General features: G+C 46.5%; 1 protein-coding gene across 1 annotated transcript in view; it reads right to left on the bottom strand.

Annotated features, from left to right (window-relative positions):
- The window catches only part of col7a1 (collagen, type VII, alpha 1), a 99,120-nt gene that overhangs the window by 56,979 nt on the left and 24,762 nt on the right, over positions 1-17,379 (bottom strand). The window contains exons 29-53 of the mRNA XM_042339701.1: positions 16,794-16,907; positions 16,131-16,157; positions 15,296-15,349; positions 14,510-14,581; positions 14,361-14,420; positions 13,619-13,654; positions 13,159-13,203; positions 12,775-12,810; positions 11,606-11,650; positions 10,607-10,642; positions 9,523-9,558; positions 8,238-8,270; positions 7,959-8,030; positions 7,593-7,652; positions 6,862-6,897; positions 6,697-6,777; positions 5,367-5,402; positions 5,228-5,272; positions 3,515-3,586; positions 3,358-3,402; positions 2,614-2,649; positions 1,790-1,831; positions 1,496-1,576; positions 895-930; positions 397-432 (exon numbers count right to left, since the gene is read on the bottom strand). Coding sequence (XP_042195635.1) covers positions 397-432; positions 895-930; positions 1,496-1,576; positions 1,790-1,831; positions 2,614-2,649; positions 3,358-3,402; positions 3,515-3,586; positions 5,228-5,272; positions 5,367-5,402; positions 6,697-6,777; positions 6,862-6,897; positions 7,593-7,652; positions 7,959-8,030; positions 8,238-8,270; positions 9,523-9,558; positions 10,607-10,642; positions 11,606-11,650; positions 12,775-12,810; positions 13,159-13,203; positions 13,619-13,654; positions 14,361-14,420; positions 14,510-14,581; positions 15,296-15,349; positions 16,131-16,157; positions 16,794-16,907 — 1,272 coding nt within the window. The remainder of the gene's footprint in view (positions 1-396; positions 433-894; positions 931-1,495; positions 1,577-1,789; positions 1,832-2,613; positions 2,650-3,357; positions 3,403-3,514; positions 3,587-5,227; positions 5,273-5,366; positions 5,403-6,696; positions 6,778-6,861; positions 6,898-7,592; positions 7,653-7,958; positions 8,031-8,237; positions 8,271-9,522; positions 9,559-10,606; positions 10,643-11,605; positions 11,651-12,774; positions 12,811-13,158; positions 13,204-13,618; positions 13,655-14,360; positions 14,421-14,509; positions 14,582-15,295; positions 15,350-16,130; positions 16,158-16,793; positions 16,908-17,379) is intronic.

The raw sequence follows: 17,379 nt of genomic DNA, 5'->3' as shown, positions 1-17,379 counted from the left end.
AGACAGTGCTTCCAATGGGAGGCTATGTGGTTTTATCTGGTTAAACTCCAGCAGTACCACACTGTCTAGGGTCCCCAAGCCTTGACTCTCACCAACCTGTGCCTAATACTCTCCAGAACTATGTAAGCTTGGCACGGTCATTCGGGGAGTGCGTATCGCTTTCTGGATGCGGAAAGTTCTACATGTAAGTGGCAAACATACGTGGAACTCTCAATCTAGTTTGGATACTTTTAAGCATGGAGAGGAGGTCCAGGAGTGTGTCAGGCACTCGGCCGGCTGTAGTGTTCCTTAAAAAATACAGTCACTGCACATTACAGTAAAATCCTGTGCAGCATTCTGAAATGATACGACAATGTAATAATAAGGCGCTGTGTCAAATGCAGGGCTTATTGTTACCTTTTCTCCCGGAAATCCTCGTTGACCTTGATCTCCCTGCAAAATGAATCAAAACAACACCTTTCACACAAACTCTAACCAGCTTCACAAGTACAAATGACATTTGCATCCTCCCGCTGAAGCAAGAGGCTTGGATTTGTCTACAAGTGCAAGCCACTACATGCTGTGAGGCGTCATCCCGACATGAAAGGCGCTACACAAATGTAATTTATTGCTGTTTGACATCATAAAAATATCGGATGAGATGTTAAACCAGGGCCTATCTGCCTGTTCAGGCTGACGTTAAAAGAGAAGGGAGATTCTCCCTATGTTTTGACTATCAATCTCCCAGATAAAACTGATCCTTCTGTTTCTGGGCAAGTTGGACTATTTCGAGAAGGACAATGTTGTGTTCTGTTTTCAACCTTAATGGTGTTTTGCTCTGTTAGATAAAATCAAGCAGAGGCTACTTGACGCTAAGCTTGGATTTTAAAAAGTGAAGGATAGTGAAGAACTTACCTGTGGTCCTGTCAGACCTCTCTCGCCCTGCAAACCCTGCCAAGCAAACAGAAAAGGGGCCAATTAACAAGGTAACATATATCCCATAGCAACACTTTACGGTAATACCAAATGCATTTCGTACCACAAAGAAAACACCATTCCGAAGTCGATGTAAATAAATAATATGATGATTTGGTCACTCAATTCACGACTGTGTATGGGGGAAACTCTGCTGTGCGCAATTGGCTGCCGCGATTCGCCCACAAAGTGTACAGTCACTCTTTACAGTGTATCCTGTGAAGCGCTTCAAGACGTCTCAACGACGTTACGGCAAATGATCAGCGTGCAGTGCAACCTCAACAGATATTTATGCCCCCCCTAGAAATGGAGCCAATTTTAGGGGAAAGGTCATAGAACGTTCCTCTTTGTCTGTCCGCTTCCTTGACACTCGTCACAGAAATGATGTGCCTCACGTTTGCAGCCAAACCCGCGGGACCTGTGGAGTGCACTGAAATGATTGAGTGGGAGCAGCGCTACGTACGCAGCTAACTGAGGGCCTGTCATGGCAGGAGTTCAATAGCGAGAATACCGTAATTTGAAATATTAATAATATGCTTACTCGCTGGCCTGGCACACCAGGGGTTCCATCCTCTCCCTTTACCCCTCGCAACCCAGAGTCACCAGACTTCCCGGGCTCACCCTAGAAATCAAGCCAAAGTAGACAATCATCATCTTTACAGTAGTAACGCAAGGCATCCCTCTACCTCCCAAGCAGATTCTTAATTCTTGTTTCGCCGACAAAATGCACAGTCATTCCACTTCACAGTACATATATTCCATGATGTGCTTTGAGGCATCTCAAAAACAAGGATTATTATTATTATTCACTGAATACTCCCAATGTATGTAATACCTTTTCTCCCCTCAGGCCTTGCATTCCTTTGTCCATGCCAATCTGTAAAATCAGAACAAAACATTAATATTCAGTGAGGGAACATGACCTATTTCCTCATTCACTGGTCAGTACATTAACCCAGGTAGCACTGTCCAGTCTGGACCTCCCTTATCACAGAGAGAGCGTCACCCCATGAGGAGGACCTGCCCGCTGTATCCTGTACTGTGTCACACAGTACACTGGAACTTCAGAAGATCTCCATCTAACATCCACTTCACAGCTATTGTGGAAAACATAAAAATTTGCTAGTGGCAAGAAGACCAAGGTCCATCCAGTTCTCCTTCCTGGCAGTCGCTTGGCATGTCATGTTCCAAATTATATACTGTATCCCGAGATATTATTTTCCAGTAGAAATCTATCTAAATTTGTTCTTGAAACGAATGACATTTTTCGCTTCCACCGTCTCCCTAGGGAGCCTGTTCCATAAGCTTATCGCTCACTCACTGAAGTAGTGTTTCCGCAGATTTGTTCCGAATTTACCCGCAGGCCATGCCCTCTGGTTCAGCCGTTCAGTACGAGGTGAAACAGCTTATCATGATGCACGTTATCTAATGCCTTCAGACTAACCTTTTATACTCAAATGGTTGTGGTTCGGGCAAACACCTCGTTTGGAAAATCTTTTGCAACCATACGTTGAGCGTTGTGGTATATAGATATATATATAGATATATATATATGAGGAGCAAGTCAGACACTCGGAGCTGAGAATTAGAAATGTTCTTTGCCAATACTTTGTTGGCCACTTTGGCAAATGTTTTGCCGCCACAAAATCTACTACTTACCACTCTTCCTGGGAGCCCTGGGGATCCTTGTGGTCCCTGGATCGAAAGAAAGAAAAAATTATTAGCGTTCTCCTTTGCGTCATGCTCGCTGTTTGACGACCCGCTTCAATGGGAAGGAGCAGTCAGATCGAGCCATAGGCTTTCAGGCAGCTAACTGCATTAGAGACCAGGTATGACCTCTGTGACTGACGTGAATTGCTGTGCACAAGGCTGACTGTGGCGTTCATCTCCAAACCAGGGCAACAGGACTAGGCTGGACTATATTGTCAAATCAGTTGAGGCCAGATCCCATGATGTCACCTCAGGTTGCACAGAGATCTTGTCAGGCTGCACCTACAGTAAGTACAATGTACAGTTGTGGTCTCTATGACCTGAAGGGACTGCCTGGACTGTTTGATGGACCTCAGAGTGTGCATTGAGGGTAACTGCTTGGATTTGAACCAGCTGAAACCACATAGCAAGCTTCCCACCTCATGTCCAGCAAGGTCCATTCTACCCACAAGGGTTTTGCTAACAGTCAACAGGAGCTGAGTGGGAAGTGTCCCAACCCCTTGATGTACCCTCAATCAGATCCATAGCTCAATGTGTCTAACAATCTTAGCAGCCACTGTTAGACTGGTTGGAGGACAACTGTCTAGTGTTGCCTGGGTCTCGGCACATTCTGAACAATCTGTAGGTTAGCAGCACACTGTGGTGCTCGCTCTTGAGCATCTAACGTTTTAACGCTCTTCTGCTTTAACTCACTTGATCGCCTTTTACGCCCGTTAAACCTGATGGACCTCGGCTGCCCTGAAAGGAAGTGACGTTGACAGGTTTATTATACACATAGATTTCTTTAAGATGGTAGTAATGAAATGAAAGTGACAAGAAGCCAATCAATAATGATTGTGTTGAGACTCACATCTCTCCCCGATTCGCCTGGGTCTCCACGATCGCCTTTTTCTCCCAGTTTGCCATTAATTCCAGGTGGACCCTAGAAACGTCAAAACAGCATTAACCCCTGGTTTCCTGATCTCCAAACTAGCGTTGGGAGTGTGTGCTTGGCCAAAATGGCAAAGCTTTTGGAAAACTAACTCTCATCATGCTGGGAAGGTGCCAGTATAAATACTGGGTCACTAACCAGTATGGGCATGAGTGGCCTCAGTACAACAACAACAACAAGATTCCATTTATAAAGCGCCTTTCACGTCAGGAGGACGTCCCAAGGCGCTGCACAGTTGGGTCATGACCCGAGCAGGGGGAAAATGGTCAGGGTGAGGGGAGGGAAGGGAGGGAGCGAGGAGGGGGGAAATGGTCAGGGTGAGGGGAGGGAAGGGAGGGAGCGAGGAGGGGGAAGAGAGTCGAGAGGGGAGCTGAAGGCTCGGTCAAAGAGAAAGGTTTTGAGACCGGCCTTGAAGGAGGAAAGGGAGGAGGCGGCGAAGGCACTGGGGGATGGAGTTCCAGAGCCTAGGGGCTGAGAGGCTGAAAGCCCGACCACCGATGGTAGGGCGATTGGGGCGGGGGACGTGGAGCAGACCAGAGCCAGAGGAACGGAGGGTACGGGCAGGTAGGTAGGGGGATAGTAGGTTGGAGAGGTAGGAGGGAGCAAGGCCGTGAATGGCCTTGTAGGTGAGGATGAGGATCTTGAAATCAAGTACCCTTGAGCTAGGGATGGAACCAGGATTCCCTGTATCTGATTGCAACTGAATAGAAAGAATGTATGAGTGGATCGCAGGCGAGAGCAGTATTGGGGTTGATTGTCACTGCCAAGCAGCTAGCTTGATCTTTCCTACCAACTATCGTCGGCTTTAGGGCATCTCTGAGTCTCAGACTGGCTTCTCAACCATCAACAAAGCTTGGAATAACTTTGTCAGATGCTCACAGGGATTTGAACTAGATACGACTGATCTCCAATCCAGTGCTCACTCCAGCTGTGCTCCCTTACTATCACCAACAGCCATGAAACCTGGTGACACTCGCTGTCAGTCAGACTGGCTCCCAATTTTATTCATCGGGTTTTCCATTTTTTTCGAAACGAGGGTATAATGAATGAATCCCAATCGTTAGAGATTTTGTTTTACTTATTTCGGATCATTCCAGCTGGTTCTCAGTCTGGCAGGTAAAGATTTCCCTTTGTAGCTCACTACTTAGTTGAAGAATACATTTGTGGGTCTTCATAACTCGAATGTGGCATCTTGCAACTGCTTCTTGGCTTCTCTGTTACTCTGTTATTCTGCACAAATCGAACCCTGTCTCTGCACTCAATAAACAACATCAGAAACAAATTTGTATTGTGCAGCGCCTTTCACATCAGGAGGATGTCCCAAGGTGCTGGACAATCAAGGATTTGTACCCGAGCTGGTGGTTGGGATCAGGAAGGGCGGAGGGCAGGTAAGCTGGGGATAGAAACGGGATAGAAGGCAGTCAAAAAGGAAGGTCTTGAGCCGGGCCTTGAAGGAGGCAAGGGAGGGGGTGGGTCAAAGGGACTGTGGGATGGAGTTCCAGAGATTGGGGGCAGAAATGATGGTGGGGCGGGGCAGGGAGGTGGAACCAAACCAGAGTCCGCTGAGCAGAGGAAGCAGACAGGAGATAGCGGGTCACAGGGATAGGGAGGAGCAAATACAGAGTTCCTTACCCGCAGTCCTCTCTCCCCAATCCGTCCGGGCAGTCCACTCTCACCCTAAGGACAAACACAATGCTGTTAGCCTGGCTGACATTACAAGATGGACACGATGGTTGAAACACAAACAAACAGGGTTATAAAGTGAAATTACCGGCGTTCCTTCGTCCCCTTTGATTCCTTTTTCTCCCTGAAAACGAGAAGGGTAAAACGTGAATTATCTCCTGTCCCTTCCGACACTGCCAGTGTCCTCTCTGCCACAACACATCACCTTACACGTGACTCTTCAGAAACTGATTCTCTTAAAGGGATGGTAGGACATCAGGCGATTTTATTTTAACCCTCGTTTCTGAAATAGCCAACTACAAAAAAAAAAACTTATTGGGAATGGACTCAATAGGTTTTCAAAGGGGTTTCACTTGTGGAAACCCATCATTGTGCTTAAAATTGTCCATACCAAAGGACACTTATACATCTATCTATGCCATAGATGCATACAACCTACAGCAGAAATTTTCCTACACCTGGGAACTCTCTCCCCGGAGAGACGCACACTGCTCACCTAATTCCAGAGACCATTAGGCACAGGTTGGCAAAAGCCAATAATTGCAGACTCGAGTGTGCCTTGGGATAACTGCTGGAGTCTAACCAGGTAAAACCACACAGCTTGCAGTGAAGAGCACTGTATGGTAAGCGTCCTGCTGCTTGTCCAGCTAGGACCAGCCTTTCCATTAGGACTTTGACAGATACAACCAGAGCCGAGTTGCTGCAGTGTTCACTTGTTGCCGTCAAAGGCATTTTAACCTATCAGGGACAGTTGCTGGATTACTTCTCCGGGAACAGCTGAAGGAAACAATAATAATAATAATCCTTTCATTTTGTGGGCGAAACATGGCAGTCAATTGCACGCAGCAGTGTCCCACAAACAGTCGTGGAGTTGCGTGACCCATTTTATCTGGGGGATTGTTGCCCAGGACACCAGGGTAGAGAAACTCTTTTTGCTTTTCAAATAGTGCCATGGGATCTGTAACGTCCACCTGAACTGGAAATTGCTAAAACCAGAAGGATCAACCCTAAATCCAACTTTGTCTTGGAAAGAAGCCTCTGAGGGTACACAAATAATAACAATAATAGGATTAACAACGTAAACCCAGAAACTTATTTTTAAACGTCCTGAGACAGAGAACTTGAGGGCACAGAATTAGGGTTCCAAAAGGACAATTTCAGGACAGATACCGGGAAGTTTTTCTGTACCCAGAGAGTAAATAATGAGCGGAACAGATTACCAGGCCGGGACACAGGATGTTTCTCAAATACAACCTGATGTTGTGATGGGAGGACGGGTGGGCGGGCAGGAAGGGTGAGGTACAATGAGCTGAAGGACGTTCGTTCTTCACCCAGACTGATGGAGTGAGCATTGCATCGTATGGAATTTAAGCCTTAATTGTTACAGCAGCTATCCCGAACGTGAATGGCTTTTTCACCTCCCTTCCCCGCAAACCGGCTTGTCCGTTCGCTCCTGTTTTGCCAGGCTCTCCTTTGTCGCCTCGATCTCCACTGACCCCCTGAAACACAAGCCATCAGATGACATTAGTCATTCATTCATACAAACTGTGTTAACCTTTCAAATAACACAGAGCATCTCCTACCTGTTCACCAGGTCTTCCTGAAAGCCCAATATTACCCTGGGAGAAAGAACACAGGTTTGAGCGTAATAACTACACCAATAATCAGTAATCCTAAAAGGATTGTATTCTGAATTATTTTGAACACCTCACTCGTGTAGCTATGAAGTATAGTATCCTCAGAATAATTATTGTAATATAATCTTTGCATTTGATTTAGCTCTTTATCACATTGTTAAAACATCTCAAAGCGCTTCACAGGGTTTTTACTGTGATGCGTTGTGACTGTGTATGTTGTGGGCGAATGTGGCAGCCAATACGCCCATAGCAAACTACCTTGACGTGAATGACCAATGTTATCTGGGGGACTGTTGGTCGGGACAACGGGAGAGTGAGAAAAACTCCCTTCTCTTTTCGAGAAGATCTTTAACATCCATTTGAACAGGTGGAAAGAATCCCATGTAGTCAACATTAAAAATACAACCCCTGAAAGCACTTCACATGGAATTCCTATTACGGTGTAGTGACTGTGTTTGTAGGCAGACCGGCTCCATTGATCTCCAACAGGGACTGAACCTGGCCCCATCCTGCCGGGTGATAGCCCGGTTGACCTTACACTGAGCACCTCTGGTGTGATGTGCGATTCAGTGACGTGTAACTCTGCCCGGGATTCCAGTCTGCTGGTCTGTGCAGCGCATTCGCATGGAAACGTCTGAGTTACGCACCGTAAAACATACACAGCGAAAGCGACTCACCCTGTCTCCTCGGTCGCCCTTGGGTCCTGGTTGGCCAGGAATTCCGTATCCAGGTTCTCCCTGAATATAATGAGATGAAAAATCTTCAGTGAGCAACTGAGCTAGAGACGGGACACAGACCCACGTCAGTCTCCTCTGATCTTTTTATTTGGAAGGTCCGTCCACACCTACACCACAATGACTGATGCACAAGGCTTGCCCCCTCCCCTCTCACCGCCCCCGACTATAGAGACGGTCCCTAAAACACAGACACAGTGACTGGCCGTCACAGTGACCTCCATCCCCAGGATCCACACACGGTGACCGGCAGAGAGTGTGGTCCTGACCCATCACAGCAACCAACTCCTTCTCTGATTTCGATCTCACCTTCTCTCCCTTCTCCGCTGGATCTCCCTTCACTCCTTTCTGTCCATCGGCACCTCGTGGGCCTCGCTCACCCTGACAGTAAAGTACAACAATATAATCAAACACAGACAGACATCACAGACACACACAAACACAGACAGCAAGGCAGACACACACACACACACTCACAGACAGACAGACAGACAGACAGGTACTGCACCGAGCTAATGAGACTGAACCAAAGGCTTGGTTTGCCATTGCCAACCTTGATGCCCTGGAATGTAATAGAGATTTCCTTACCTGTGACCCTTTGCTTCCTGCTGGCCCTGGGATCTGCGGCATAACGAAAGAGTTACTACAGTTACACTATACCTGTACTCAGATAACCGGGGTATCCATCATACACGTACGCCCATCATCACAGTAACGCAGCCTTGCCTCAAACCAGTTTCTCTGGCCCAGCGCAGTCTGACCCTGGATCACATCATGCACCGGCGCAGTTAGAAAACATTGAACACCTGTATAAATCCCCACACACAACAGGCAATGTCTCTTCCCAAGCTCAACAATAATAATATAATAATCCTTGCATTTGACATAGCGCTTTTCGCGTCTTCTCGACACCTTAAAGCGCTTCACAGAACAGACTGTCAAGTGAATTGACCGTATATTTGTGGGCGAAACGCTGAACGTTAAAACAAATTCATGCCTTCAAATCAAGTGGAGTCCTGTAGCTCAGTGGTTAGAGCACTCGCTTTGCAAGCGAGAGACCTGAGTTCAATTCCAGGCAGAGGGCAAAACCTTGGGCAAGTTTCCTTACTCCACACAGAGCCTAATAATAACCCTCCAAAACCAAAAACAATAATAAATTGGTCATTTTCAATCCACGACTGTTTGTGGGACATTGCTGTGCGCAATTGGCTGTTGCATTTCGCCCACAAATATACAGTCAATTCACTTTACAGTGTGTTCTGTGAAGCGCTTTGGGACGTCCTCCCAACGTGAAAAGCGCTATATCAAATGCAAGGATTATTATTATTTTATTATTAAGTACTTTGGAAAAGTTTCAGAAATGCTGCAGCTCCACCAAGAACCTGAAGGTGGTGCCATTGAGCTGAAGGAAATCAGTGCCCACCAGTGCCACCCGCTGGCAGGGATTGGCACTGCAGCCCTGACTGCACTGCACATAAAATCCTAGATTCTGTTGCGCTATAACTTTGAGGATAATTGTTGCTAAATTATGTCCTAGCTGGACAAACAATGAATGAAATTGATTCAATAATAAATGAAACAAATTAAATGCCTACTTAAACGAACACTAAATAATTAAATTAAGGTAAATACTTGAATAAATCAACGAACATGAGATTAAATAAATGAATACATTTGCAAACCATACTAATAGTTTCAAAATTACTGATGGTAAACTCCACGGAAGTCAGCCCAAGCTCTTCAAATAAATTTTATTTAGTAATGAATGACAGTTATGATTTCACAAAAACAGTGTTAAATGTTTTTTTTAACAGCCACTGATGCGAACTGTCTGAGACACTGGAATGGATTTATCTGAAGGTTCAGTACTCACAGTCTCACCAGGATCTCCAGGTCTTCCTTGTTTTCCCTAATAAACATCAGGAAACAACAGATGAAGAGGAGTGTATAACAACAACAACTTGCATTTATATAGCACCCCTCACATAGGGCAGCTTTCCAGAGAGCTTGACAGTGGCAGAGCACGATGCCAAGCCAGGAGAGGGGGAGGTCTTCAGGTGAGATGGGGAAGGAAAGGACAATGCGGAGGGATAAAGGAAGAGTGTTCCAGAGTTTGAGGTCGTAATGGCTGAAAGTGCGGCCGCCGATGGTGGAACGGAGGCCACGAGGGACATACAGGAGACCAGGGTGGAGGCAGTGGAGATCAGAGAGGTAGGGAGTTACCAGGGCATGAAGGGATTTGAAGACGAGTGTGAGGATCTTGAAATCAATCGATTCAGCGATAGCGATCCAGTAGTAACACAGTATTAAAGATTAATAATCCTGGCATTCGATACAGCGCCTTGCCACATTGTTGAAATGTCTAAGAACGTCTCACAGGATCTAATGTAGAGTGTAGTGACTGTGTATTTCATGTGTAAACACACAGTCTGTTGGAGCACGGCAAAGTCCCGCAAAGAGCCATGAAGTGAATGACCAATTTTATCTGGGGACTATTGGCCAGGACACTGGGAGAATGAGGATTGGGTCAGGAAAGTAAAGAAAAAAAATACCTCATGTTTTTACAACATCATTGTGTTAAAACATCTCAAAAAAAAGAGTAACTACTGCAAAGCGTGGTTCTTTTTCATGCAGTCAAATGCGGAACCAAGGTCCTACAAACAGCAGTGAAGTGAATAATCAATGTATCAGATGGTTGGCCAAGGCAGCGGGAGAAACTATTTCCTCTGGGATTTTAACGTCCAATGTTCTGAAGCATGAGCAGCCTGGCCTTCAGCTTAGCACATCATCTGAAGGACAATAACAACCAGCGATGCAAGGGATCGTCTAATACTGCGCTGTCGTGTCGGTCTAGGCAGGTGGGGTGGCCAGATCAGGCTGCGGAGATGGGAATAAATGGCATGGACTCAACGGTGCTTTCTCGTTCAAAGCAGCTTGTGATGAAGAGATATTCTCACCTGTTCACCTCTGGGCCCAACAGCTCCAGGCAGCCCCTGTGTAAGGAAACAGAGCGGTCGTTACTGCAGGAATCACAAGACCCGATCAGCTGGCATTTCCAAGTTCCCTGCTTTGGAGAAATTCCTAAGCTTAACCATAATAATAATCCATACATTTGATATATCCTATCATGTCGTTGAAAAGTCTCAAAGTGCTTCACAGGATTCGCTATAAAGTATAGTGACTGTGTATTTGCAGGCAAATAAAACACTGCTTTCCCCAGAGTAGACACGGAGCAAAGTGGAGAGAAATCCAGTTCATTTTTGAAGGGAAAGTATCAAAATATTCCAGGCAGTAATGCATAGCACTGACTATTCGCTTAATGCTAAATGTTAGATGTGCTGTAGCAGAAGGTCTGCTGAGGGGACTCTCCAATGGCCAGAAAAGGTCATTACAATGAGCTCAGTTTCTCTCGATTGCTTGGCTGCTGCTTTTCTGTGTTAAAAGTTTGTAAGCTTATTCTACCGGTGTTCCAGTACAATCGACCTCAATCATAACGCATGACTGAGCAGCGCTGAGGAGCACAGGGTCATGATCTGTTTTTAACACTTCATCCGAAGGACAGCACCTCCGACAACGCGGTGTTCCCCCGGTACTGCACTGGAGAGTCAGCCTGAATGATTGTCCCCTTGTCAAAATTGATTTTTGACCGGGATTAATATCTCCTGAAAGATCCCGGTAGCAACATTTTCACTTCAACTCTTTTTTAAGGAGCTTTTTTGGCAATACAAAATGCCAAGTTTACAGCTAACCCCAAACATTTTAGTTGCTCGAAAGGGAGTTACGGGATTCTATTGCAGGTGAGGATCTTCATTTGAGCACATGATTTGGGCAAAATGGCCTGTTTCCGTCCTGCACAGCCTGTGTCACTCTACGAAATAAACTGCAGAGCCCCATTTATGACCCACTGTCGCATCTCAGCATTTCAGAGGCCAGTCCACAGCGATGCTGGTACTTACAGGTGCTCCTGGAAGTCCGGCCAAACCAACCTCTCCTCGTTCACCCTGACAACAGAGATTGTACAACACTGTATCACAACTCCAGCCATTTACCACATTAGGAAATGATATCAGTTACCACACACTGTGGGACCTGTCCAGCTAGGACCATGGGTCACCATCAAGATTAGCCTTCCAAGGCTGGGGACATGTTGATGAGTCAATGGCAAGCTATGTGGTTTTAGCTGGTTAGACTCCAGCAGTGCTCCAATGCGCACTCTGGAGTACTTGGCCTCTTGCCAGCCTGCGCCTGATACCTTCCAGAATTGGGTAAGGAGGACGTGTCTCTCCAGGGAGAGAGTGCGCATTCCATTCCAACAATTTATCTCTGGGATTTCCATGTGTAGGTGTATATGGGATGTATGGAAATCTCAGTTTGGTTTAGATACTCTTGAGCAGGATGATGGCTTTCCCAAGTGCGTTAGAACAAAAAAAATGAGCCAAATGGAATTGCAATCCTCAGCAGTGCCTTAAACCATGACCTGCTCAACCTCAGCGAGTGAGTCTCCTCAGAGACAGTTCAACCTCAGGCAGATCCTCTCTCTTTGCTGCCTTTAGCCTATGTCTTTATGGGAGGATAGACAGATTTCCAGTACTCCACGGCACTGTTGATGACAGCCCAGCCAGCCAAGCTCATTGGCAGGACTTGGAGAGCCAGAACATTCAGTGGGGGGAAGGGATCTTTGTCACTCAATTCCTGTTAAGCCTGCAAGCCAAAGCCCTAACAGGTAGGGTGTTCTTCGCTGGACAAGTATCAGGAAGCTTGCCAGACCGTGCTCTCAATAGACAAGTTATGTAGTTTTAGCTGATTATACACTGAGGTCCCCAATCCTTGCCTCTTGCCAACCTGCACCTCTCAAGGATTAAGTAAGCCAGGTGCGTCACCTCGAGGGAGAGAGTGTTTCATCCCATTCCAGACCCAGATGAATTTCCTTATGTAGGTGCCACATACACATATGGAACTCTTATTCTGGTTTGAACGCTCTGAAGCACAGTGATTAGTTTCTGCGTGTGTCAGATACCCAGGGGGACTAAACTCGCTCCCAAAAGGACAAGGGGAAAAAAAAACTGAAGGAAAACATAGTTCATTTTCCTAAATTGCACAAGTTAACAGATGGAAGTCCACTTACCTTGAGACCAGGAGGTCCTTCTGATCCCCTTTCTGCCTACAAAGGAATAATGCAACACAACTTAGTTCATTATTCCATGATTCCCATTGGCACTATGCATTAATAATAATCCTTGCATTTTTGATATAGCGCCTTATATGCATATTAACATTATTATTAACATCTACCAACCCAATGCATCCAATTTCCGGGTCATTCATAGTGTTATCAGGAAGTAACTGAACTAAACTGGGGGATATCCTGCTTGGATTTTCAGAAGACGTTTCCTCACAGTCAAACCAAATTAGTCTCCCCTCAAACTCTCTGTTTCAATGAAAACAGGTTCAGTTCCTCCAGTCACTGCTCAAAGGGAATCAGACACATTTATGCAGGAGAAGCACTTACCCTTGGACCTGGGGGACCTGATTCACCAGTCTGCCCTCTGTCGCCCTGTCCAGCAAATAAAGAGAGTGTCTGTCAAGTACCTCAATCACAGATTTTCCGTTTACGGAAAAGCACTGTAGAGACAGAGAAAGACACATACACACACACATACACCCAGACAGAGAGACACCCAGACACACACACAGACAGACAGAGAGAGATACACACACACACAGACACGCAGACCGAGAGAGAGAGAGTCAGCGTCAGAGAGATAGAGAAAGACAGAGAGAGAGAAACAGACAGACCGAAAGAGACAGACAGACCACACACAAACACACACAGAGATTCAGAGATAGAGAGATAGAGACAGACAGAAAGAGACAAGAGGAAGAGGAGGGGAGGAAAATAAATTCAGTATTTAAACTCAATATTCCAACAGAAACAAAACACTATTTCTAAACAATAATCACAAACGTACCTTGTCACCAGACTCGCCCCGAGCTCCCCTGGGACCCTAAATGAGACATTAATGACCAAAGACAGGTTTGTTAATAGCCTGGAGCTAAAGCCCACAGGATATAAACACACTGGAGAAACACAAGATCGGAAGGAAAGAAACTGTGACAACAAAACAAAAAGTAGAGAGCGTGACCGATTATTAAGCATCGTGGATAATTAAGCATGATTAAGCATCTTGGAAAATGATGACATTTCAAATGAATTACATACAAAACAGGAAAAATATCCCAAAACGTTACCAAAGCAATCCGACCCTAGGCCTCCAGCAAACCCACCGCCCATCAGGCAACACTGGCTATGTCAGTTTGCTCCTTGCTTGGCTTCATGGCAAGGTCTACGCTCGGCCACAGAGGAGATACTGTCCATTGCTCAGACATTGTAAGGGATCGTGAAACTTCCAATGGAAACTCTTCGCATTTGTAGGCCTAGCAGAGGGGAGCGGTAGGAGGAGGTCAGGGAGGTGCTAGGTCCTGAAGGGATTGATATGTGAGGGACGGGACCATGAGGGTCGATCCGCTGAGAGACAGGGGAGCATGGCGAGGATTGGGGTGATGGACGTGCAGAGTTTGGTGCGGTTGAGAAACCCCTCCCCCCATTCAGCACTGTCATTCCACAGCCGCCCCCCACTATGTGTCCCGCTTTCCCTCATCCATTACACCCTAAAGGAGTGCGACAATCGCGGAATATTCTAGATGACTAACCCGGTCACCTGGTTCTCCGGCTCGTCCCGGCGCCCCTGGCAAACCTTCGCCCGCGTTGCCCTGGAAACACAGACACGTAAGGTTCCAGAATTAATTTTCACCTCCGCCAGACAAAGAGGAATCAGAAATTGAAGAGAATCAGTTCTCACCTTGTCGCCTTTCTGGCCGGTCAGCCCCGTTGATCCCCTGGACCCTGGGATGCCCGGTTCCCCTGGACGACCCTTAAAGCAGAAGAGACGTCGTCAGTACCACTTGCACTTGATATAACGCCTCATCGTGTCGTTGAGACATCTCACAGAATACTGTAAAGTGAATTGACTGGCCAGTAGGTCACACAGACTTAAGATAATTGGCCAAAGAACCAGAGCGGAGATGAGAATTTTTTTTTTACATACATAGTGAGTTGTTATGGTCTGCAATGCACTGACTGAAAGGGTGGCGGAAACGGATTCAATAACAACATTCAAAAGGGAACCATTTGCAAGGATATGAGGAAAGATCGGGGGAGTGGCACTGTTTGGGTAGCTCTTCCAAAGAGCCGGCACAGGCATGATGGGCTGAATGGCCTCTTTCTGTGCTGTAATATTCTACACCTGTATATTTTGTGGGTAGCCAATTGCGAGCAACAGTGTCCCACAACAAATCGTGGATTAAGTGACCAAATTATTATCATTATTTTATTTGACGGGATTATTACCCCCGGAAAAAATGATCCGTCAATCAACTAACAAGCAGTTTCCTACTTACTTCTAAGTAAATAGAGCTGCGTGGAGTAAGGAAACTTGCCTAGGGTTTCGCCCCGCCCGGGATTCGAACCCAGGTCCTCTCGCTTTCGAGTTGAGGGCTCTAACCAATATATTACAGACTCCACAATAAGTAAGCACTGGCAAAGTATCTCTGGGGAATCTGTAGGATTCTGATGTTGTGATACTCACTGCGTCTCCGCGCTCCCCTTTCATGGCAACTTCAGTGCCCGGTCCCACCACAACCTGCGGGAGGAGAGGCGAGTCATTGCTGAGCTTCTCTAGTCCACTGCACTTCATGCTTTGAAACTGAATTGCCAAAGCCACTACACCCGAAACTCTGCATCATTCGCCCTCAATCCCTCCGCCTGGCCCCTCCTTTCCCATTCTCAGGCCGCACCTGGAAGACCTTCCTCTTCGACCGTGCCTACGGTCACCTCCCCCCGGCTTGACGTCAGGCTCCGCTATCGTCAAGCGCTCTGGGACGCTATCCTGCGTGAGGGTAGGTTATATACATGCAAGTTGTCGTCGTTGTCATATNAGTTTTTTTTATTACTATTCAGGAACTGGGCAAACGACCAATATTCACAGGGCCAGGACCAGGGTTAAAACAGCATGTTTTGTTTATGTAGTGCCTTTAGGACAATTTTGAAGGCAGAGGGTTGGGCGCAAGGAAAATAGACTCCGAAATGGGAGTTCCAGAGAGCGGGGATACAGTGGCTGAAGGCTCAGCCACCAACAGTGGGACAAATGGTGTTTACTGAATGGAGGAAAGGTGGAATAGAATGAGAAGCAATAACTGGGGATGCCCAAGACTGGAGTGATGCCAAGTCTTTATAATGTAGGGAGAGAAGTCTTGAGGTCCTCAAAGAAAATAATGATTGAGTTAAAAGTAGGAGACTTTAGGTGCAGTGAGTTTCGGCTTTGACAGTGAAGAAAGGTGACTGTTGTACAAGAAACCAGATCTGGAGCCTGAGGGGGAACCCTCTTTGTCAAACACCAAAAGATTAAATGGAAATTCTCTTACCCTGTCGCCTGGTTCTCCTTTCTCTCCCTGCAACAGAAAGATAGCACAATAAGGGCTCAATCACAACAGATGTTTGGATCAAGAAGGCCCTGTGGCCCATCTGATCTCAGCCTTCCAAAATCCCCACCCTACCATTCTCCCATCACGGCATCAAGCTGTTTCTTAAATGAGACCCATCATCCTTGGTCTCAACTATCCTTCCTGGTTTCCCAACCCCACTGTGAATTATCCTTCTATGTAAAGAAATACTTCCAGGCTTCCGTCCTAAATCTGCTCTCCACAGCTTGAGCCTGTGTCCTCTTGTCCAGCTGCCTTGAAGTATTCTTCTGGGCTTGATACATACAAACCTCATTGTTGGTAATGGTACAAACAGTGAGACTGCAGCAACTAGCTCTCTCTGCCTCTCGGACATCCCAGTGATTTACAGCTCTTGATATCTGACACTCCAATGAGCTAGAGAATATTCCCAAAGCAGGAGGCGTTGAGCAAAACCTAGTCAAGAGATTACAGAAAGATGTCGCTCCTTCCTCTATGGTTGTTTAAAAGCACCTCGTAATCCATCTCCAAGAGTGTTTTATCCCGCTACCATCTCACCGCAATGTGCTTCGTGACCACAGCGTTCAGACCAAGATCAGCCTGTGGTTCACTTGCTGCAATACGCACCTTGACATATCTGCCAGGGGGTCCTGCAGGGCCGGTGGGACCTTGTGGTCCTTGTTGTCCATGTATTCCAGATTCTCCTCGTAAACCTGGAATACCAGGTAAGCCAGGAGCTCCCTATGGAGAAACAAAGACGGTAACAGTAAATCCAGGAAAACATCTCAGAGTGTTTCACAGGGGCAAGTGGAATTCTGAACAGAGTGGGAGATGGGGTGGGGTGGTAGTGGAGGCTGGATATGAGGACGCCCAAAAGTATTTTATCAAATGCAAGAAATTATTATTATTCCAGGGCCCTGCTGATGACATGGAGAGGCAGACCAGGCACGGGAAACAGGGATTCTTCCTACTTGGCTCCCATCAGCCCTGCAAGTCCTAACGAGTAGGGAAATCCTCGCTGGATAGCATTGGGAGGTCTGCTAGACAATGCTCTCAATGGAAAGCGATGCTGATTTAGCTGGTTAAACTCCTGCAGTTATCCCAAAGCACACTCTGGAGTCTATTACCTTCCGTAATTAGACAATTAGGATGGATCCTCCAGGGAGAGAGCATGCATTCCTTTCCAAACACAGAAAGATTTCCATGTGTAAGT

This window comes from Callorhinchus milii, unplaced genomic scaffold (genome assembly GCF_018977255.1).
Source record: "Callorhinchus milii isolate IMCB2004 unplaced genomic scaffold, IMCB_Cmil_1.0 Scaffold12, whole genome shotgun sequence".
Lineage (NCBI taxonomy): Eukaryota > Metazoa > Chordata > Chondrichthyes > Chimaeriformes > Callorhinchidae > Callorhinchus > Callorhinchus milii.
The sequence above is the reverse complement of the archived record's forward strand: the minus strand, read 5'-3'. Positions and strand labels throughout refer to the sequence as shown.